The sequence below is a fragment of the Cebus imitator genome, unplaced genomic scaffold (assembly GCF_001604975.1).
Source record: "Cebus imitator isolate Cc_AM_T3 unplaced genomic scaffold, Cebus_imitator-1.0 Scaffold414, whole genome shotgun sequence".
Lineage (NCBI taxonomy): Eukaryota > Metazoa > Chordata > Mammalia > Primates > Cebidae > Cebus > Cebus imitator.
Genome location: NW_016107729.1, coordinates 1,402,285 through 1,426,781, shown reverse-complemented (window position 1 = coordinate 1,426,781; position 24,497 = coordinate 1,402,285). Strand labels below are relative to the sequence as shown.

Sequence of the window (24,497 nt, the reverse complement as noted above, 5' to 3'; positions counted from 1 at the left end):
ATCACCACCATAACCACAACATCCTGCCCTGATGCACTATGTAGCCACTATTCTCCTTCTCCCCAGCCCTAGCTAGGAATTGAAGTAATTTTACTGCTTGGTTCAAGTTGAGTATCTGAATTTGTGAAGAGGAAAATATATTCTTATGATTCTTCTGAAATTAAAATGGGCATTTTTATTTTTAAAATGTGTAGTTACAGGGAAAAAAGTCTATTTGTAATTTTGACAAAATGAGAAGTTCCGCTGAATAAGTTAACTAAAATTTTTCACATTGGTGAACTACATTGTATTACTAGGAATTCAAACGAGATTAACTTTATGAATGTACATCTTTTCCCCCTAGAAAAATATCAGTTTAAACCTAAGAAGCATAAATAACTTTGATAAAATTTTAAAAATCTTCACTCTATCAGAGATTTGGAAATTATATAGATCAAATTTTGCCTTCCGTGTTTTTCAATCTTGTTTTCCACATATTTTTATTCTTTTAAAAATATATAACGGTTACTTTGATTACTGGTAACACCACTTACATGTTTGTTATATATACACACATACTACATATATGCATATCCTTGTACATTCTGTAGAAGCAAGTCTCTTCTCTGTATACTACTATCTACTATCTAAGCCTCTAGTGGGCATGTAATTAACATGATAAATTAATAAACACAAGCTCTCTTCCTTTGTCTCAGGAACAGAACACTTAATTTTTCTAATATCAAATAATACATTAGAGAGGGTGTATTTATGTATTTGCTTGTAGTGGAAAAAAAGGATTTCTAAATTACAACATAATGACTACAAAGCTAGAAAGAATTCCAAATAATTTTTAGGCAACTTTTTAATACCTCAGTTCTTCTAATTAATAAAATTAGGCTATGTATTCTCCAAAGGTTACTTGTATTCTCCAAAGGTTACTTGTTCAATTCAAGCAAAACTGAATGAAATGTTTTTATATAATCAAATAATGTTACAAAAAACTGATGTAATCACAGATCTAGTTATGTAGAGAAACATACACCATAGATATGTTTTCTCAAATTCTCAAGAAATGTCAGCTTTCTCTTAACTACATGTTGAGTATCTCTTATATGAGGTGCCTGGGAACAAGAGTGTTTCAAATTTTGGATTATATACAAAATGAGATGGGGATGGGACCCAAGTCTAAACATGAAATTCACTTATGTTTTATATATACCGTATCCACATAGCCTAAGGTAATTTTATTTGTGCATAAATAATGAGGTTTGTGTACACTATACACTGAACCATCAGAAAGTAAAGGTGTCAGGTACAGAATTTTCCACTTGTGACACCACACTGGCGTTCACAAGTTACAGATTTTAGAGTATTTAGGTTTTAGATTTTTAAATCAGAGTGCTCAATCTGTATAGTAAATCCATACTAACTTAAATTTTAGGAAGTAGCAAACTATCTTAAATACAGTTATTAGAAATAATCTTTGAAGTACATATTACTAAAGTATAAAAACTTACTAATATGTAACAGTGGAATTAATGAAAAATCACATTTACATCAGACTGTCACATACAAAATCTTAACTGTTAGAAATCCTAATAGATCCATGAGGTCAAATTAGACCAAAAAAATTCTTAAATTCTAAGTCTTTGAGAAAGCTACTGATAACAAGGCAGCCTCTATCACCTAAAAATTCACTGTGGAAGAAATTACTTTAAAAATTTTATGCATGATGATTGTAAATATTATCTGAATCACTGGAAATTTAAAATTAGTTGAATATGAGTAATTCTAGCAAGAAGACACAGGACAACATGGCCTGCTAAGAAGTTATGAGTATCTAAAAGGAAAGAATAAGAAAAATATAATGTTAAATTAAAAAAAAAACTAGCGATAGGATCTGGTTCTGTCACCTAGGCTGCAGTATAGTGATGCAATCACCAATCACTGCAACCCTGAACTCCTGGACTCAAGCAATCCTCCCACTTCAGCCTCCCAAGTAGCTAGGACTACAGGAGCACACCACCACGCCTGGCCATGTTTCTCTCTCTTTTTTTCCTTTGGTAGAAACAGTCTTGCTATGTTGCCCAGGCTGGCCTTGAACTCCTGATTTCAGATGAATGAACTCCTGGTCTCAAGTGGTTCAAGTGGCCTTGAACTCCTGCCTCATCCTCTCAAAGTGCTGGGATTACGGGCATAAGCCACAGTCCCCACCCAATGTCAACATTTTAATGTATATATTATTTATTTATAGGAAATTCTGTAAATAAATAATGGATTGGATTCTAGAACTCAGGGTCACAAAATTTTTAGGAGGTAAGAAATACTTCTGGTTTAGATTATCTGATCCCATATTTAATACTACAATTATCTGAAAATAGTAAGTGATTTGGGGAAAAATGCTCAGACAAAATATTATGAATGGACACGTAATATTATGAAAGGACTCCAGGATTATGATGTAGACCAGTTCAGTACCTTTCAACAACACCATAACAATCAGCTATTAGTAAAAACATTAATTCATACTGTAGGCTTCTTACAATGAGTTGAGGTTATTTAAAATATGTTCTTTAATATATGTTCTTTAACTGTGAACAGTAAGGCACACCCACTTTACAAATGGGGACTCAAGTTAACTTAGGACATGACATATTACTAGATTTTCTATAATTTAATGAAGGCTGTTAATAAACATACTTATGAACAGGTCTCAGATTTCTAAATTCCTAATCAATATTCTGGGAAAGCACTTAACAAAAAAATCCTTTAGAAATTTTTTTGAATAATTTATCCTGTGAATATAATGCAACTTCAAAGTTTTAAGTGCATGAATTTCTATTTTAATATAACCAGGAGTGAGCTGCTTATTAATATCTTATTAATAACATCAATTCTGCCTATTTTCATTACTATGAAAATAATATTAAAGTGTGTTAGTGTAAGGACCAACAAACTGTTACCTTGAAAGAGATCTGAGGGAGTAACTTAATGATGTTCTCTCTCACATTTTCACGTCACAGTTAAAAAGTTTAAAGATAAAGACAAAAGCTTAATTGTAAATGAGATAGCTAAAATTGAGCTAAATTATGGTTTATATATATGTTAAATATGTAAATCCATATTTAGATAGACACAATTTTCTTTAAAATGGCATTTACTTGACTGAGGAATTGCTTTTGCTGGAAATTAAAGGGATCCTATATTAATGTTTACATTGTTTTCTGAATATTGAACTTTATGAGGAGAACTTAATCCTGGAAAGCTGATTTTCTCACGTAAGTTGATTTCCTCACACATAAATCTAACTAAAATTATGTAGCTATTTTATTGCAAATATCTACCCCTTTTTACATATGTAAGTTTGGAATAATTTACAATAATATTGAGCAAAAGTATTCCAATTGAATGGAGAAAACTTCAGTTATTTCCCAATAAAATTTTTTTCTTCCTCCAAAGATTTTTTTTTTTTTTTTTTGGGTATCCTGTAGCATCACCTAATCCACAGGTTCTTTAATTATGGACCAGGACCACTGTCATCACTGGTGTCACTTAGGAGTTTGTTAGAAATGCAAATTCTCAGGCCCCACCCACAGACTCACTAAATCATAAACAATAGAGGTACGGTCCAGAAATCCGTGTTTTAACAAGTTTTTGAGGTAATTCTAATGCAAGCTATAGTTTGAGAACCAGTGACCTAACCTAATAAACAATCAGCTCTAATTTTTTCGTCCTTGCAAAAACAGTAGTAAGCTATAATAACGACAATAAAAACAATAGCAGTAAACTACTACAACTACCACCATGTATCAAATACCCAACAAGTGCCAAGTACCATAGAGTGTGTGTGTGTGTGTGTGTGTGTGTGTGTGTGTGTGTGTGTGTGTGTGAGAGAGAGAGAGAGAGAAATCTAATCTTCATAAAAACTTAGAGGAAAATCTCATCTCGATTTTATTAAAGAAGAAACAGACATGAAAAGGAAAACTGTAGAAAGTCAAAGCATAAATAACAGCAACAGGAATTAAATTCAAATCCATGATACAAAGGCTACAGCTTTCTACTATAGACTATACTATATATCTTAAAGAGCAGGTAACATATACAATGTCTCAGGTACTCTTTTTAATTAATGTGATTAACTGAAAGGTTAACTCATAAATATGCCTTTTGAAAACATGATATTCACATAAATTGGAACTGTTAAAATAACTCAAATACAAAATACTGTATGTGGACCTGGTCTGAGAAGTAATGACATTTACCACTGAGAAACATCTAAAAAAAAATAAGATTTAATTTCTTATGTGGATCTTATTTTGGTGTTGTCTGTTAGGCGTCATCTGTTTTTATTTCTTTTTTTGAGTTTTACTCAAATGATGAAATCTTGGGATGTGTAATTTTTTGTGATAAATATCTGCTAAGTATTTTACCTTGTCTTCTCAAAATGTTTTACCTTTTTAAAAATTATTATATTAGTAAAGCATATTCAAAACTATAAACAAGGAAAAAAACAAATCAACAGGTAAAAAGCTGTCCAAAGAACTGTCAGAAACATTTTTCTTCTGTTTAAATTTATTTAAAACAAATTTAACTCTTTAGTTTTCAATCCTAAGGATCACTGATGGAAAATGTATCAGAAAAATCATGGAGTTGTGAAATCAGGTAATGTGGGTTATATTCTCTACTAGGCAGACTAAATAAACACAAAGTACTAAAAACCTATGTGAAATACACATTGACACTGATGAAAAGTTTGCACATAGGACAGTTAAAAGGCATTTAAGTGAGGAAAAGTTGAAAAACCAAAATAAAATAACATTTATCCATAGCCTACTTCTCCCCAGTATTTAGCAAAATAGTCAGATAAATAGTCATGGTTAAATACTTGTAATTTTCTTTCTTAAAATGACTTGCAAATAAAGATTGAGATGTATTTCCTGCAATTAGCTTAAGTGTAAAAAGCCTGTTTATATACTGCTTTTAGGAAAATCTCATCCTTGCTTAGTTACAAAAATATAAAAATATATGACTGGGGTTGCAAGAAAATATCTTTATTTTACAATGCAGTAGACACAAAAAATATTTCAAACGTTACCAAGGCTTGTGTAAAATTACAAAATCTCTTAACAAATCCAATAATCTATCAGTGAAATGAACTGTTTTGGGACACCAAGAAGATGGAACGAAAGAATTGGCAAATTTGTGGCACCTTATTAGAACTGGATGTAATGGTACGTATAAACAGATAAAAGAGGACATTTATTTTTTCAAGTCTAGATTTATACATTTGCACATGGAAAAAAATATACCTTAGCTACTTTCCTCCAGTTAAGACAGTCAAAGAAGTAATATGTTCCCCTCTCATAGGTATTGGTTTTCATTGTTGGCTCCATGCCGGGTGCCCTGGTAATCCATACTCGTTCTTCTTTATGGTATCTCCAATCACGGTTAAAACTTCAATTTTTAAAAGAAAAGATAATTAACTTTTTCCTGTGGCTTACATCAAACAAGTGCTACATTTTATAAAGCTTTCCTCAGAAAAAAAAAAAAAAAATTACACATAAAGTATATAAATATGAATGCTTCCTACTCATTTATTATGTTATTAAAATACAACCCTATTGAAATACAGAAACATTAATTCTTAACTTGTCCAGAAGGCACAATAATTATATTCACATCTTTATTAACTAAAGAAACGTTTTACACAAACAAGGATTTTAAAAGTTTTATAAGCAATGTGATAAAAACACAGGCAGGCCAAATAAAGACACAATGTATTAGAAAAACTGTACTAGGGTCCTTTCTTGCCCTTCTTAACACTCAAAAGAAATTGAGGTATCTCCAACTGTTTGCATTATTTGATAAGGAACTAAGTACAAAGTCTATTTATGTAAATTCCACATAATTTTGTAAGTATCTTGAAAATAGACTATTTAAAAAAATTATACTAAATATATTACTGTATTTTTTATTCAAATTTTATTGATTCTAAATTCTCAAAAGCTAAGAGGAAATCCATTACAATTCACACATGAATCAATGAGAATTTACACTATTTGTAAACTGAGGAAGTAACATCCAGAGGAGGTCATGTCCCACAAAATAAACTTCCATGTAAAGCAATGCTTTCCTACCAACATAATGAGGTCGTTTTTAAGACATAAACAAGATATAATAACAGAACTGCCAGTGATAGATGAATGAGTGACTGAATGAATTTCTTTACTAACAAACAATTAAAAGGAACAGGTAATGATCTCTATTCTCACAAAAATGAAGGGAAAACTCCTCTCAGTTGTGAAGTAAAACAATTCATTATCAACATAATGACTTTTATATTTTGATCCAAAGCCATTTATACAAATGCTATTAGGAATGCTATCTGAGAAAAGGTTTCCCAATCATAAGGTCATAACTACTAATAGTATACTCTACAGTAAACATGTTAAAGAGTATTGTCTATTGATAACAAAATGTGTTACCAATTGTACGTCTGAGTAATGACAGAAAACTTATTTTTAGAGCATCAGGTAAACACAGATCTGCTTAGGGAAAAAGTATCAATCAGCCAATTTCTTTACATTAATATTTGTTTAAATTGGCCAATAGGCTGCTGATAATGAAAATGTGGGCCTTATTTAATCAGCACTTCAAAACATATAACAAATATGCACAGTGCCTTACCTATAAGTAATGTTTATAAAATGATGAAATTCAGTATCTATTAATATATACAGTCTTGAATTGGATCATATAATTCAAATATTTACAAAAATTAGATTCACCAAACCCATGAGTTAAGTCAATTCTGTCTTCTTATAAATCTGGCATTTATTAATTAATTATTTTTAGAGACAGGATCTTGCACTGTCAGCCAGGCTAGAGTGCAATGGCACAATCATAGCTCACTGTAATCTTAAACCCCTGGGCTCAAGAATCCTCCTGCTGTAGCTTCCCAAGGAGCTAGGACTATGTAAGTGTGTGCCACCACACCTAGCTAATATTTTTCTTTATTTTTTGTAAAGATGTAGTATTGCTATACTGCCCAGGCTGTCCCTAACTTCTGGGTTCAAGTGATCTGTCCACCTCAGCCTCCCAAAGTGCATTACAAGTGTGAGCCACTGTATCCAGCTTCAGCATTAAGTTTGAAATTCTTTTTATGTATATAGATTATGAAGCCATGGTAAGATATGGTTTTAATCTAAATTAAGTTCACTTTTATAAATGTAAAAATAAATTTCTTGATGGAGAAATAGTTCCACTTAAAGATAGCCATCATCACTTAAAGATGTTTTCGTAGTCAAGATCTACTACAATACAAAAGTGATTAAAATATTTTGAACATACAGCTCCACTGCAGCTAAAAGTTGTAATACGTCTCCGCCATTCATATAATAGAGATAGAACAGAAGGTCTTCACCATATCGGCCAAGTTTTATTGCAGCCAGCTGAAAAAGAAAAATAACTTATTCTGAAATATAAAACAAATCTGAAAATCCTAACATATAGTTGCTACTACTAAAGTATAAATGGAGAGATAAACAGAAACTCCCCACTTTGTAGAAGATAACAAATATTACATGATTACACAGATAGGTAGTTATGATTCTAAAAGGGAATTTCCTCATTTAAATGACTCTAGTCATTTAAACAAGTATTTCTGGTGCATCTATTTGATATGCTGGTTGGAAAAAAAGCTAATTAAAAACTTCCAAGCAAGATCAAATGTTAACTGTATCACTACAAGGATTTAATACCCAATGGGGCAACAATACTAACAATAACATTTTGCTCAGAGATCTAGGACTTGCATTCAAGTCCAGTTTTATTACTCATTAATATGACCATGTCCTAGAATTTAATATTTATTAGCTATACTTGTCAAATGTGGACAATGACACCTACGAGGGTTATTAAGAAAATAAATAAAATGAGTGAAAGTACATGAAAACACCTTGTGGAGTGTCAAATATTATAAAAAATGTTAACTGAATCTATATCTGACAGTGATTGACAAGTCAGTTGTATGTTTCCAGCAAATCACAGATGGTGAATACAAAAATCATAGAGATGGCATTCTAGTTTGTTTAAACAGATGCCTGAAACATGACTGCTTTACATTTCTCTTCACAAGGTAGAAAAATAACTGCCTGCCAAACTAAAGCATAGGTGAGGCTCAACAGTCTGAAATTTTCACATTAAAATAAACCTTAAAAGTGTCCCAAAACAACATTTTTATCTTGTTATTTGATCCTATATCTAAATATTTATTTGGTTATTATACATTCTCTGAATGTAATTTTTCTTTCCATTCATGTTATCCCTATTCAGGCAGCAGCCCCAATCTGACAGATTCTCCTAAATTAGTATTTCTCAAATTGGCATAAGAAAAGGTCTGGAACACTTAGGTAATTGGAGTGAAAGAGCTCTATAGTGGAGGTGGGGGCAAATCACACAATCCACAAATAGAAAATAGGAGACCTCTTTTACTTCTTGCCTCCCATCTACTCAAGTATTAAAAGACATTGAGAAAGGTATCCCTTTACTTGCCTGTCCACAACATCAACATCCACTTGACCACAGAACTGTAAGGCACACTCAGAATGCTGTCATACATATACGCATACATGTATATTTATACACAAATATATAACAAAAATATATTTCACTGAATTATGTTGTCTTCCAAGGCTAAAATTTGGATACCATTGTGCATTTTTTTGTAATAGAAACAAATTCTCAGTTCTTCTAAAGCAAAAAGTGCCACGATTTTTTTTCTTAGATTGAAAAAAGAGATTAAGCTGTAATCTGTTGTTAACAATTACTTTAGAATTAGAATTTTAAGTAATTTGAAAAATGGAAATGAAAAACTACAGAGAAAAATCAAAGGTCATAAACAGTTTTTAAAGATACAGACCATCTCATTAAAATCACTGTATCTGTAATACTTATAAAGAAAATCTTTTTACTGGTAGGGTCATAAAATAAGATTATCAGAAGGAAATTTATCAAATGTTCCAAGCTAGCTTATTCCCATCAACTGCAGGTAGGTTGTAACCTGTTGTTAAATGTAAGAATTTTCATTTTTTTTTTAACCAGTCCTAACATTTATCATTTAACAAGTTAACATGGACATATGAAAGCATATTCCTGAGGCCATTACTAATTATTTAAAAAACAGAATGCTGTCTGAACTGAAAAACGTGAAAAATAGATAAATTCATGCTGACTGAGTAGAATAATAAACTACACTCACCTTATCCCTAATGTGAATGTTCGTTAAGTACTCAGATGGAACATGGAAGTCTAGATAATAAAATGAAAAAAGCCTTATTAACTGATTCTCAGTTGTAAATATGTTTTTAAAAGGTATAAACACAAACAGATTCTCCTACCTATGTCTTGAGGTCGACAAGGTGAAGATGCCCAGGGTGATGCAAATTTGGGGTACAGATTTCTGAATAAGGGGGAAAAGAAAACATTTTGAAATCCAAAGCAGAAAAACAGGTTTCTAACTTTAATTCAGGAAAATCAGGAAAAACAGAGTCTAAATGTAAAACGAGCATCTTTACTTCTAATTCCCTTACTTGGGTTTACTGACTTACACAGAAGCAAATGGAGAAAGGGAGAGAGATGAGGGGAGTGGGGAAGGGGAGAGCAGGGAGGGAGGGGGAGAGGGAGAGGGGGGGGGGGAGAGGGGAGGGGGGAGGGAGAGGGAGGGGGAGAAGGAGGGGGAGGGAGAGAAAGAGAGAGAGAGAGAGAAATGATAGGACTCTTTCCCTCACTATTCTTGCAATAGAGTATAAATAACACAACATATCACAATATACAAAACATTTGATTAATTTCTACTTTTACTTGACTTCAACTCAAGATGCTTTAAATTCTTCAATACCATGCCCCCAAATTAAATTACTTTCCCATTTATTCATGCGGCAAGAAAAACAAGGAGTATTTGCAAAAGTTTAAATACATCAAATATTTACTGAGTGTCTATTACAAGCCTGGCATGGCACTGTTCTAGGTGCTTAAGATACATCAGTGAACAAAGATCACTGACAACACGAAACTTTCTGATTGAGGATGATGGATTGGAGGGAGGCAGACAAAAACAATGAACAGAATAAATAAGTAAACAATGACCCATGTTAGAGGGGAACTGGGAGGGGAGACTGGATGTATAATTATTAAATAGGGTGGTCAGTTAGGTTTCATTAAGCCAGATCTGAAGATTTAAAGAATATGAGGGAGAGAGTCATATTTATTATCTGGCAGAAGACTCTTCTAGTCAGAGGGAATGGCCAGAGCAACTAAGGAAGGGACGTGGCTAACATGTCCAAGGTACAACAAGGTGGCTAGTGAAGCTGGAATACAGTAAGCAAAGGGATAAGCTGTTGAGGTGGGGTTGGGGGACAGACAATAACCATGTAAGACCTTGTAGACCTGTAAAAATTTAGGGTTTCTGGCCAGGTGCAGTGGCTCGCATCTGTAATTCCAGCACTTTGGGAGGCCAAGGCAGGCAGATCACTTGAGGTGAGGAGTTTGAGACCAGCCTGGCCAACATGGTAAAATCCCATCTCTAACAAAAATACAAAAATTAGCCACCCATGGTGGCATACGCCTGTAATCCCAGCTACCCACGAGGCTGAGGCAGGAGAATTGCTTGGACCTGGGAGGCGGAGGTTATAGTGATTCAAGATTGCACCATTGCACTACACCCTAGGCAACAATAGCGAGACTTCGTCTCAAAAAAAAAAAAAAGAAAAGAAAAAGAAAAAGAAAAAGATTTGGGGATTTTAATCATAATGAAACCACAAACTCTTACTGGGTATTGAGCAGAGGAGTAAGTTATTTAAAAAGGATTGAATTGGCTGCTATATGAAGAGAATGTATGGGCAGGGGTATAAGAATAATCAGGGACATCCAGTGACTGGCTAATGGAGTATTCAGGTAAGAGAATGATTCAAACAAGTGTGGTAGCAGTTAAAAGTAGTGAGCTGGCTGGGCGCGGTGCCTCACGCCTGTAATCCCAGCACTTTGGGAGGCCAAGGCGGGCAGATCATGAAGTCAAGAGATCAAGACCATCCTGGCCATGGTGAAGCCCCGTCTCTACTAAAAATACAAAAATTAGCCGGGCATGGTGGCATGTGCCTGTGGTGCCAGCTACTCAGGAGGATGAGGCGGAAGAATCACTTGAACTCAGGAGGCGGAGGTTGCAGTGAATCGACATTGCGCCACTGCACTCCAGCCTGGCGACAGTCTCAAAAAAAAAAAAAAAAGTAGTGAGTTTTGATCAGATTCTTATATATTTTGGGAAAAGACTATTATGGGGTATAAAAGAAAGAGGAGTTAAGAATAATGTCAAGCTTCTGGAACTACAGAGTTACCACTGACAGATTGGAAAGGCTGCAGACAGAACAGGTTGGGACACGATCATTTAAGAAATATTTAATTGGCAATTGAATGTAGAAATCTCAAACTCAGAAGTATGGAATGGAAATCTATGTTTGGAATTCCTCAATATATATATAAGACTAGAAAAGATCATCAAGGATGTAAATATAGAGAAGAGGAATGACACAAAGAGGTCAAGAAGAAAAGGAAGAGGTAGCAGCAAAGGAAACTGAGAAAGACCAACCAGTGAGGATCAGGTAAGAATGGTGCTCTCAAATTCAAGTACAAGTGAGGATTAGGTAAGAATGGTGCTCTCAAATTCAAGTACAAGAATGTGTATCAAGGGGCAAGAGATCCTCCAAGTGACCACTGAATTTAATAGCATGGAAGCTATTTGGTAACCTTGATAAAAGCAGCTTTAATCTAAGTGGCAGGGACAAAATCCTGACTGAAATGGGCTTACCAGAGAATGGAAGAAGACCAAATTGAAGAAATGGAGATGACTCTTTGAAAAGTTTTGCTTCAAAAGGAAATCAAGAAATAAGAAAGTAACTTACAGAGGAGGTTGGATCAAAGGAAGATTTTCTTTTAAGACGGGAGAAGTAACAGTGTATTTCTATGTTGAGGAAAATGACCTGACAAAGTGTGAAAATCTGTTAGAGTCATGTTTCTGAGTTTTCAACAGAAGTTTTAAGTAGAACACATGGGTCGATTATGGTAATAGGGTGGAAGACAAGAATAATGTAGATGCAGATGGCTGTAGGTAGTTAGATTTGGTGGTTGGACTGTGCTAAATGTGCTCTTCTGATTGCTTCCATCTTTCTTAGTACAGTAGAAGTGAAAAGCAAGATCATCATTTGATAGTAAGAACAAGGAGAAAAAGTATTAGGAGGTGCAGAAGTATACAATAGTTGCATAAGAGAGCAAAAGAGTAAATGGACTAAGCATGCAAGGTGTAATAATCCCTGGTATAATTAAGAGCCTACTTTTCACGTTCCTGGGCATGAATATAAAGAAAGACTAGGCAGTAATGTCATGTGTTTTTCTCTAGCAGGACTCCGTAGCTACACAATGGGATACACACGCCAGGAATGAAATAGGCATTAACAACCAGTATTGTCGATTTTGCCATCCAAGTATAACAACACGAGAAAATGGCAAAGTAGCTATAGGATATGCAAATGAATAATTATGACTGACCACAGAATTTCTTGGGTAAGAAGGGAGATGATCACAGGGGAAGGGGGAAGAGGGAGGGGGATATGGAAGAACAGTTAAAACACAGAAGAATTCATAGATTGAAGGTCCCAATGGAGTCAAATGATTATAAAAGTCATAGTACTAGAATAAGAGAAATAGAAAATAGAAAGTGGAAGTCAGAAAGCACAAGAGGACAGATTTTAAAATTGAGAGATTACAGTTACTAATAATGACTAGGTCAAAAGGATAACTAAAGGAGTTGCTGAAGTATACTACAAGACAGAAATTCCTGGAGGAAAGAAATTCAGAGCTGAGATTTTAGGACACACACACACACACACACACACACACACACACACACTGCCAAATTATAAAAGGAATACTGCAGAGTGACAGTGACCTAAGAGCTAATATGAGAGGAAATGACCCAGAGAATCAGTAGATTACAGTAAGTAGCAGTAGGTGAGATAACTTGATGATGTGATATTACAAACTGGAAGTCTCGGCAGGGCACGGTGGCTCACGCCTGTAATCCCAGCACTTTGGGAGGCCAAGGCAGGCAGATTATGAGGTCAAGAGATTGAGACCATCCTGGCCAACATGGTGAAACCCCATCTCTACTAAAAATTCAAAAAAAATTAGCCAGGTGTGGTGGTGTGTGCCTGTAGTACCAGCTACTCTGGAGGCTGAGGCAGGAGAATTGCTTGAAACCAGAAAATGCAAGTTGCAGTGAGCCAGAATTGCACCACTGCACTCCAGCCTGGCGATAGAGTGAGACTCTCTCCAAAACAAAACAAAACTGGAGGTCTGAAGGGAGGTATTACATACAGACATGGAAATACAGAAAAAAACTTACTCAGGAGAATTCAGATTGAGGCCTAATGTTGTTAAGTCACTTCCTAATGCAAGATGTACCATTCCTGGGTCTGTCTCTGCTGCCCTGATAAATGTTAACAGGCCAATCATTCCAAATTGGTCCGTCACCATCCCTTGAGGAATGTTAGTAACCCGACCTAGGAAGGAAAAACACAGTTGCTTTTATTTTTGAGGAAAAGTTAAAAAAAAAAAAAAAAAAAAGCATTCTGTAATATCTTTGACATATTTCTAGAGTCCCACCATCAGGTAACACCTGGATCCCTTTTTTCTGCTGGTTATTATTTTGTGTTGTTGAACTTTTATCTCCAGGGAATTTGGGTCCATCTGTACTTGAAGTTGTCTTGCCAGATGTGTTCAAATTCTAGCATGAAAAAAATTAAATGTGACATTAAAATTTGTTAAGTATACAAATTCAGATTCATATATTAATACCTTGCTATTCATTCTTTATTACATTTAAATCTGTAGTAAATTATTACCTGTTTTTCAAGTTCTATAGAAAATTGTTTCCATCATTGTTCCATGGTATACAAATAAATCCTATATCATCCACATTTGAGTATTTAAAGAAAAAGAAATCAAGGGAAAATGTTCTTATTTATCTCAGATCTTCAGTCACAGGAAAAAAAAATCTATCTTTTTCTCAGATCTTTATGCTTTGGGATACACTTGAAGTTACACTCCTCAATGCTTTCACGTTAAAAGAGAAACTAAATATAGTACATTACCTAAAATCACCAAAGCTACCTCCAAGATAAATCAGAACATATAAGCTTTAAAACTTTATACTTATTTTAATTCTTACCAAACAATCTTCTTTATCAATTATTTTAATAATATATAAACTCCCATCACACACAAAGAAAAGCTATTTTCAGTGAAATGTGGAAGAAATAAACATATCTGTTAAGTCAGAAAGAAGAAGCTGAGTTGGTTGAATCAACACAGGTATAAAAATGTGTATAAATTCTTCAAGGAGAAAACTTACTCAAGAAAAACACAGCTCCTTAGAAGGCTATATTATCAAACTTCATGGGATCCAGCTGACAGGGACTACAATAAAAGTCTAAATTAACTCTGAGAAGTTCAACAGAAATTTGCAAACCTATATGAAATAGGAAAAAAATAGGCTATCTTCTAAGTTATAAAGCTTTTCCACATTCTTCAGAAGTTAGATTATTACAGATATCAAGATAAAACAGTTGTGTAATAGTATTTAGTAAGTAACTGTTAATATAAGAGAAATCTGAAGGGAAAAAACTACATCACTCACATACACAATTCTCAGTTACTTACAGATTTACTGTCATCATTACTTGATGTTGGATCTTTATAGCTGGAGCCTGGTAATGCTGGAAAATCTTCATTGTGTATTGAGAAATCCTGGGATTGTTCATTTGCTGGTTTTGTTACCATTCCAACTATGTAATGAAAATAATCCGGAGAATTGCAATTGATATTTATGATATTTTGCTACAGATTATAAAGTTAACTTTCCTCATGTTAAGACACCAAAAGGTTTTTTTTTTTTAAATGCTATGAAAGCATATTTCAAAAATTAGTATCCAGGGTAACAATGACGAACTAAATTTTCATTTACTGATTAATAAGTCAACATACAAAATAATACAAGGGAAATCAATGGTAATCCTGTAAATCTAATGTCATACATAGGTGCTTAAAAATATAATTTGATACTGGAATAATTGTTAACAATTTTGGTTTAAAAGCTCATTTTATTTAAATATTTGACTAGATATTATAAATACCAGGTTAACTGTCAAATACAAATGAACAAAATAAAATTTACAAGAATATGTCAGTATTCTACTAGAAAGTGACTTACAGAGTGAGCAAATTGCAATCAATTATAAAACAACTCCATATTATTTCAGATTTTCTTGGACTCCATGTTATAGATGTAAAACATGCAAGAACTGGGAAATAATCCTCCCACTATACTTGGCATTAGTCAGGCCCTTATTGGAGAACAATATCCAGTTTTGGGCTCCACAATTCAAGAACGATATGGAGAAACTAGAGATGGTCCAAGGAGAGCAACGGGAATGATTAAAGGGATGAAAAAATGGACCTATGAGGAAAGGTTAAAAACATTAGAGTCTGAACTGAGAATCAAGTAGCTAGGTACTCAACTTCCAGGGCAGATCATTTTTTGTTATTTTGGGGACACTAATTTGGAAACTTTCGAATATAAACAATAAATTTTTCCCTTCTTCATATATTGTTACTTGTATTCCTATCTGAATGGCACAGATATCCTTCTTGGTTGAAAATGTGATCAAATATTAATTCTATCTTAGAATAACTGATAAACCGATTCTTCTAAATTCACTGTTTCGTTACTGGTCTCTATCAGGTTTTCCCAAAAGAAAAAAAAAATATGTGATAAAAATAGTATAGCTACATTGCTGTCATAGAATTTTGTCTAAATTGTTTTATTGTTATTGCATATGTTTCCCCTCCTTTATTTGTTTATCCTTGATTAGCCAAATCTCTTATCAGAGATGGTGAAAAGAGTGGTGAAGAATATTAATGGAGACCAAGAGTTTGCATAGGCTATACATGACCCATGAGAAGTGGTTTTCAAAAGGGGCAATTATTTTTCCCCCAGAGGACATCTGTCAACGTCTGAAAATATTGTTGTCTGTCACAATAGGGGTTGTGGGGGATAGAAACAGAGGGTGCTACTGGCATCTTGTAGGCTGAGGCCAGGAATGGTGCTTAACATGCTATATAAACACAATAGCCCCCCAACATCTCCTCTCTACAAAGAATTACCTGGCCCAAATGTCAATAGTGTGGAGGCTGAGAAACCCTGGCTCAGAAAAACATCTTCAATGTAGTCAGTCATTATTAATCACCAGGAATATATCCTTTTGAAAAATGTGTGATCAATTAACAAGAGAAAAGGCAGACCAAAAATAAACTATGAGAGGGATAACAGAAGAAAATAACTTCTGAATACCAATGAGGAGTTCCTCTTGGGTTTCTGTACAAAGTTTTCCCATTTAACTTTGCTACCATGGTATTCTGGGAAGAAAAATCACTTTTAATATATCAATTCTGAAAAAAATTAGACTAACCTGATTAGAAAATGCAAACATGTATGTGTACACATACAAGCATATGTATATGTACATGTAAATGCATGTGTGTGGGCATACACAATGGCAACTTCCCATTGGCCATCATTAAAAAGCTTAATTACCATAAGGAGCTCTTCCAGCCAAGGGGTTTATTAATGGAGTTGGGTTACCACTTCCTTCCCTTCTGTTTCGGTCTGCTAATGCTGGGAAATCTGAAAGGTCCAATCCTGTCACATTTTCACTTCCATCTAAATAATAAGAAAGAACATTGGTTATTGATTCTACAAATATTTTTTAAGAGATTATAAAAACCAACTATAATATAATTCGAAATGACTGCCTTCTTCCTAAATAATGCACGGCACTGTACTAGGTGTACATTGGTGCTCAAAAGACAGTGCAGACTGAATTCATGTCAAAGAATTTCATGAACAATTTAGCAAAGCAATATGCAATCAGCATAATAAAAACCCCAAATCCTAGAGATATAACAAAGAGAATAAAAAGTATGTATTTCCCCAGTGGAATATGGTAACCTAAAATTATAGCTTGTTAGCTAACAAGAGGGCGATTGTTACTGTACAACTGGTCCTTTCATCATGCTCAGATGGAAGTTGTATCTAGAATGCATGAAGCTTCAGTTACACACAAAAGGTAACAATGATAGTACCTCCTGCAAATGGCCAGAAAGATAGCTAAGGCACAGGCAGTGAAGCAGAAGCCCTGAGGACTTCCACCAGTATGTGATTGCTTTCATATATGAACGTGTGTGTTTTGAGGGTGGGGTAACAAGCAAGGTGGCAGTAGGGTTCATTCTCATATACAGTAAATGGGTAGGAAATATAGAAATATGATACAAAGCCCAGAAGTTTTTATTACCTATTACACAGTAGGCGCTCAATAAATATATACAAAATAAATTAAATGTATTTTAGTTCATTTTAATTAAAACAATCAGCCGGCTTCCTTTATAAATTAAAATTTAACTCAACTTGTCTACTTTGTCTATTTTAAACACCTCAGTTTCTTAACTTTTTAGTATTCTTATAACCTTGCATTCTTAATTTTTGAAGAAAATTTTCTACCTTCCTTTTAGCCTGCGCTATAGTTTTTCTTTAATTTTTGTTTCACCATTTTCAATTTATTTTGCCATTTCCCAATTAATTTTTAGTTTTCTCCAAATCTCACAATGGAAAGAATCTCAAACAGCAACTGTTATTTCAAGATTACTTCGCCGACAGAAAAACAACAGACACCATTAATCTATTAACATTCAAAGACAGGTGACAATTTCAAATTACAAGGGTAAAGGATAAATTATTCTTTCCTACTGTTTACAAAAACTGCTGTTTATAAATTTGTTTCTGCAGTTTAAGAATTTTGAAAAAAAAAAACCACTTGAATGACAATAAAAAATTTATATCCTGTTTCTATACAATTTCTTAAATTCTTTGATTATAAATCAATTATACATTTTGAATATATATTAACTTTTAATACACATCTTTAGGTCCTCCAAGATGGAATTTTCCTAGCATAAAATATGCTTAGTGAAAATAGAATTTAAAAAATAATTCTCAAGTTTTATAGCACTGTTTAAAACCATAATGCAGAATGTAAGATGGCACTGGCAGACATCTTTACTTTTACTTTGTGTCACATTTAGGAAAAAAACTGCAATTAAATTATGATATGCAGATGCAACCTGATTTCAAAGACATTAAAGTATGAAGAAATGTACATTTTAGAAACAATGGAATATAATATTTCATACTGTATCTTGAACACAAGCTACCATATACAAATGCTAAAATTTTATATACAAATGCTAAAACTTGGTTTATCAAAGCTTTTAATCTTCTGTGATTAATCTATGCTGCTGAGCATACATTAACATTTAGAAATTAAAAGCTCATAGCTACAAATGACATTTCCTTATTAAATCTTCTCTCGCCTCTACATACACTCCATCTCAGTGAGCAAATCTTTTACCTTCCACTTCCTTTACATTTAATTCTCTCCCAATAATGCTGTTCATTTTTGCTCCTATGATCATAACATCCTTTATTTCCTTTGTCAGGAAAGGGTCTGTAGGGTGGAGAGGGTAAAACCTAAAGCAAAATAGCAACAAAGCTTCCTGTTCTCTTCTATCTGAAGCAGTTGATAAAAGAAATAAACCAAAAGACTGCAGGAATTGTTTTACTAGCAAAATCAGAGTTGGTTTTCCATGTAACTAAATTTTATACATAAAACTGGATCAATAATTCATAAAGGTTAAATGCCAAAATTAGTATTATTAAAACTAAGAAAAAATACAAGTGATCCATACAATTTTAAAGGTTCTCTTCAATCTGAATCTCTATAGCCAGAATGTCATATTACCCAACCTAGTCTAAGCTATAGTTCTCACAGTGGAAGGACTGAGGATAGCAAAAGCTTTGAAGCAAAAGATTTTGAGGCATAAATACGAACTAAGTTAATGCGCAGGCTCTCTCTAGGTGTTAATAATTCTGATGTTGTAACAGAAATTACTGTTACCATGCCAAGTAAAAAAATATATATTTACATATCTCTCAACTATTCACTGTATTAAATCCTATTCCTATTTCTCACTGAATTAAAATCTACCATCTAACACAATAAAAAATCCTACAGTATTTAAAGACCAGTATGTTGAATTGCTTTATATTTCATAAATCTATCATATTTTTCGTAGGGTACTAGCTCCAGAATAAGCTTACCTGTTCCATTAAAAATGTTACTTGATAAGGAGTTATTCATTCCAAATGCCTGATTCCTGTTCATTCCAAATCCAGACATACTGGGTACATAGAAAATAGTTTTAGATATACAGTAAGAACACTAACTTTCAGATGAAAAAAAACAAAAGTGTATATTTTTGGTCTCCTCATATAAAATAACAATGTTTCAAAACCAATACTAATATTATTTTGCTGAGTCTATTATCTTTACTTGAAAACTTCTCTAAAGCCCTTCCATGAACAAATGAGAACCAGAACATTTTAAGCAGATTAGTTAAAAAACAAAAACTCAAGAATTTATATATGAACCTTGAGAAAAACAGATTCAGGGCACCATTTGTGAATTTCAAAAGCCAACTTACTGGATAGCTGAATTACCTAACCTAAAAAATATGCAGGTTAGTGTTAAGGTTATTCTTGCTAAACAGCTGTTTTTCTTTTTTACTGGTAAAGCTTGAAACTGTTGCTTTTCATAACAGATCTTCTCTCATATAGTGTCCTTCTTTCCTAACTAGAATATAAAATCCTCATGGACAGAGGAGTTTATGTCATATTCCTACCATGTCAAAGTCCTCTCTGTGTCCTCTGCCCTTTAGTGTTCAGGAAGACATAATAGATACTCAATAAATATGTAGTTAACCTGAACTGAATGGTGCTTTTTAAAATTGAATTCAATGTTCAAAAATACATCATTCTTATCTACATTTTACCTTTCATACACTTAAACGAAAACAGTCTATACTGTCCCAAATTTTGAATTTAACGCACAACTGTATTTTGCAAATAGTTACAAATAGCCTGCCTTCCTTTTTTGTACAAGACTAAGCATGTGAAGAAAAAAAACAAATGAGGCTGAACCCAGAGCAAGGCCAAATAATTAAGAGTGTCAATAGGAATTGTTAATGTAGATTCAACAATGAAACCACATGTTTTTCATGTCAAATATTCTTCCAATAAAAGGCACTTAGTGTATCACTGTTATAAGCAGGGTTAATCTGTTTGAAGATGACAGGGTTGATTGGGTTTTGACTAAATCTATAAAACTATAGCAAAACAATTTTTTGATAAAACACGCAGCTGACAAAACAACAAACACTCTAGAGAAGAGCCAGAAAGTCAATGGAAATTTTTGTTTAATAGCATATTAGAATTGCTGATGCTATTACAGGTACCATCAAACATGGAATAAGTGCTCAGAGATGAAAACATTTTATAATAAATACAATTTGTCAATAGTAGAAATAAGCAGGGTTTTAGAGATCCATGTTACATTGACAATTTAAGCAAAGTATATTTTAGTAACAAAATGTGAAAAATATGGAAAGGTAAAAATTGATATATACATTCAATGCCCAATATTATGAGAATGTACAAAGATATGATAAAGATAAAAGGTTAGAAAGCTATCAAGGAGATGAGAATTTTGAAAACCTTTCACTTTGATAACCCTTCACAAATAACTTTAAAAGAGCAATACAATTATAAATATCTAAATAAAAGCAAAAACTGGAGTTTATAGAATAAAGATTAAACAGTAAATGTGCTAAACCTATTTTAATTCAGATTTTAGTAGATAGAAGAAAATGAATCAAATAGGTATGATGATAACAACTAGATCAAGGTCATTTTTGTCCCTACATTTCTCCATTTAAAAATACATATATACATGTAGGCAATTAAGCTTAAATACTACTTTTGCAAGAAAGTCTTATATTTCAGACATAATTCTCATACAAACAGCTTGAAAAATCCTAAAAAAATGAGTAACTCTTCTTATTTGCAAAGTATATGCAACAGACAGTGCAAAAAGAACTGAAAAAGTACAAAAACCCAAGCTTTTGTTTTGAATCCCTAAACATCACACTGTTTTCAAATACTATAGATGTGATCTTAAAAGTCTTTGGTTGGTAAGTCTCCAAAGCACAAAACCAAATCTTACTTAAAAAGGTATTCAAAGTATAACTAAAGCAAAGTAGTAATAGTCAAACACATCTCCAGTTCTATTCATAAGCCTAGAACTCTTACCACACAGGTAATCAACTCATTTTATAAAGAAAGAACATATCAACTAAACTTTGCCTGGTGGCGATCCAAGAACAATCCTTTTCTAACAACAACAACAACAACAAAAAGTTTTAATGTGCTTTCCAAAATCAAACTGATTTTCAAGAAAATGTATCACTTTGTCATGGGTAATCTTTGGACATAAATGCATGATGAAACACACTTATTAGAGGGAAGCCACACTTCAAGAACAAAGTGAAAATATGAAAAGGCAAATCCGAGGATACCCAGAAAGACAATTATACACATTATCAATAAACATCTTACCTGTTCACAGTAAAAGGCTGTCGAGAAGGCTGCTGCTTTGGCATACATATTATGCTTGGCGAGCTTCTGTTGGGGCTACCTAACCCTGAACTGCTCATGCTATTTGTCCTGCTAGGAATTCCAATGCCCTGACCAACCTGGGAGTGGTTCATCATATTCCTAGGATTCATAGGCAAAATACCCCTGAAAAAGAAGTCCATTATACTAAATAAGCTCTCTATAATCACTCATTAAAATTCTCTATAAATAATCAATTGGTCCTATCCTAGAATCTCAAACATGCTTTCAAATTGCAGTTCTAATTTTTATTAATTCTTTAGTCATTCTAGCTCTTTGAAAAGAAAAATCAAAGTAAACAAACAAGAAAGGGCAAATTATAGTGCAACTGATATAAGGTGGTATCTAAGATGAGAGAACTATTGGTGTGACTATGACATAAAATATAAATGTACTTCACACACATATTTAGCATAATTTCATTTCAAAGGCATATCATTCTATCCTTTGCATATTAAATGCATAGTCTATGTCACCTGTTTTACTTTATGGTCATTAGAGCAATAGATGTGCGGTGAGCAATAGATGTGCGGTGAGCAATGATCGCAAATATCTGGTGAGGAATTTTAAATTGCACATATTCTTTTCAGGAAGATAGGTGCCTTTTGAAAAAGCTCCCCAGGAAGTGACTGACCCTTGATATCCACCCCACTGACAACCAGTATACGAGCTTTAGTATAAAAACCACGTGTACTATACTTAACAATTTGCACAGAAATAAAATGAACATAGGTATTTTCTTCCTCAGTGAAAGGCACTGAACCAGAAAATCAAATAATTAATTACCTTATTAAAAAATTAAAAGTTTGCTTACTCTACCAAGACACATTTTGGAAAATATTCTGGTCCATCAATAAATACCTGCTTGGAGATGGTGGCGTGTGAAGTGACATTGTTGGTACCCCTGTTGTTGGCGTGACGTGGCTCGGTAACTGAGTGCCTTGTGATAAGCTGCGATTTAACTGAGGGGTATTGTTGCTCATCCCCCTCATTGGAAGGCCTAGTGCACCTAATAAAAAAATTCAGAAGAAGGAAATTCATTGCCATCAGGAATGAAATTGTTATCCATCTTCTGGAGTTGGCAATTTAAGACACTTTTAATGACCTAGCATAATACGCAAATTCTAAATGGATATATTCGATTCACTCCAAATAAGCTCTGATTTTAACAAAAAATATGCTCTGGTCTGAAATTTAATATTATGAATAGGTATTTCTTTCATATTCCTATATTTTTTCATATTTTGATTTCATTATAAAGTATGTCAATGACTAACAAGTTACAATATTATGAATGGATATTGATCTAAAATTTCTTAAAGGCCTATTTGCACATATGTACATTTTTATATAAGAGGCCATTATGAAATTTTGCAATCATGTGTTTTTATCTCTTTATTCATAACTGATGTATACAGAAAGGTACTTAACCCCGCTTTGCTGAAGTAGCTTTAATTTTATATGATCCTTTAAAAATACATTTTAGAAAAAGCCACTTTACTATTTATACATAATTCTCAACGTTACCATTTTTACAAACCCGACAAAATGCCAGCAATGGTTAAAAAAACTCAAACTGACGTAGCTATAAAAGACAAAATTTTAAAATATTTAAAAAGATGTCAAAATATAATGGCTCTGTATTTATCTAGTACCCCTGGAGCCAGATTCAGGGATGGGCTATACATTATGATAGGTTTATTTATTTATTTTTAAAGACTACTGACAGTTTTACCATTCAGATATAAAACAAAACAAAAATAACCACTTTGGATAAACTTATTTTCAAAATGTATATTTCCTTTTTATTCAGATCATAGGAAATATATTTAATAATCGACAATTATCATAAACAGCTAATGTTCTATATGTTTATTTTTTCTCTTTTGTTTCAAAGTCAAGAAGTACAGCTATCACTTATGCTGTCATATCTGTCTACGAATGCCTCCTCCTTTCCTCCATCTTCCTGACCCATGCTTTTTAGAGCTTTCTATTTCTAGTCTGCTTCATCAACCAAACTTATTCTGAACTGGAGATTAAATAAAATTGATAAGATAGAGTGAGAGCTAATCAGCAAATAGACAACTTCAGTGCTAGGGATTTAAGGTGATTTTATCTTTTGGCATAATAATGTTTCACCTTCTAACCTAGGGATAGCAGTGGTTAGCAAAGATCTCACTGATCGTTATCTTGAATTTGACAGCCGGTATTCTCAGCTTGTAGCCTAACTGCCTCTCCACGGAATGAATCCCATCAATATAATTCAATATACCTAATATATTTTATATATATACTTTTCACTCAGCTTCCATGAAGACCCAAGCTTGGTTGTGCATTTCTGTAAGGCACTTGAAGGGAACTGGCCTAGATTACATGTACACTGTTATGTATGTCTATAGTCACTCTAAGTTTTTTGACTATGAGAATACCACTACCTGTAGCCACTTTCTCTGAATCTGGGACAAAATAAGGCAGAATAAGAGATTAAAAATCAGCCTGCTTAAAATTTCTTCAGAAGAAATCAGTCTTTTCCCTCCCTAAAGCACACCATTTTTCTCTGAAGCTTTCTAGGTGTATTCATAACAAGCCACCAACATGATACTTTTCACATTATTCATTCAACAAACATTTTTTTTTTTTTTTTTTTTTTTGAGACAGAGTTTCGCTCTTGTTACCCAGGCTGGAGTGCAATGGCGTGATCTCGGCTCACCGCAACCTCCGCCTCCTGGGTTCAGGCAATTCTCCTGCCTCAGCCTCCTAAGTACCTGGGATTACAGGCATGCGC

General features: G+C 33.4%; 1 protein-coding gene across 7 annotated transcripts in view; it reads right to left on the bottom strand.

Annotated features, from left to right (window-relative positions):
* Positions 1-24,497, bottom strand: part of CNOT2 (CCR4-NOT transcription complex subunit 2) — a 106,729-nt gene that overhangs the window by 2,789 nt on the left and 79,443 nt on the right. For all 7 annotated transcript variants that reach the window (XM_037731619.1, XM_037731620.1, XM_017509290.2 and 4 more), the window contains 11 exons: positions 22,574-22,721; positions 21,656-21,838; positions 19,304-19,383; positions 16,685-16,810; positions 14,752-14,876; positions 13,696-13,816; positions 13,436-13,592; positions 9,381-9,442; positions 9,242-9,291; positions 7,333-7,433; positions 5,292-5,436 (listed from right to left, as the gene is read on the bottom strand). In XM_037731619.1, coding sequence (XP_037587547.1) covers positions 5,292-5,436; positions 7,333-7,433; positions 9,242-9,291; positions 9,381-9,442; positions 13,436-13,592; positions 13,696-13,816; positions 14,752-14,876; positions 16,685-16,810; positions 19,304-19,383; positions 21,656-21,838; positions 22,574-22,721 — 1,298 coding nt within the window. The remainder of the gene's footprint in view (positions 1-5,291; positions 5,437-7,332; positions 7,434-9,241; positions 9,292-9,380; positions 9,443-13,435; positions 13,593-13,695; positions 13,817-14,751; positions 14,877-16,684; positions 16,811-19,303; positions 19,384-21,655; positions 21,839-22,573; positions 22,722-24,497) is intronic.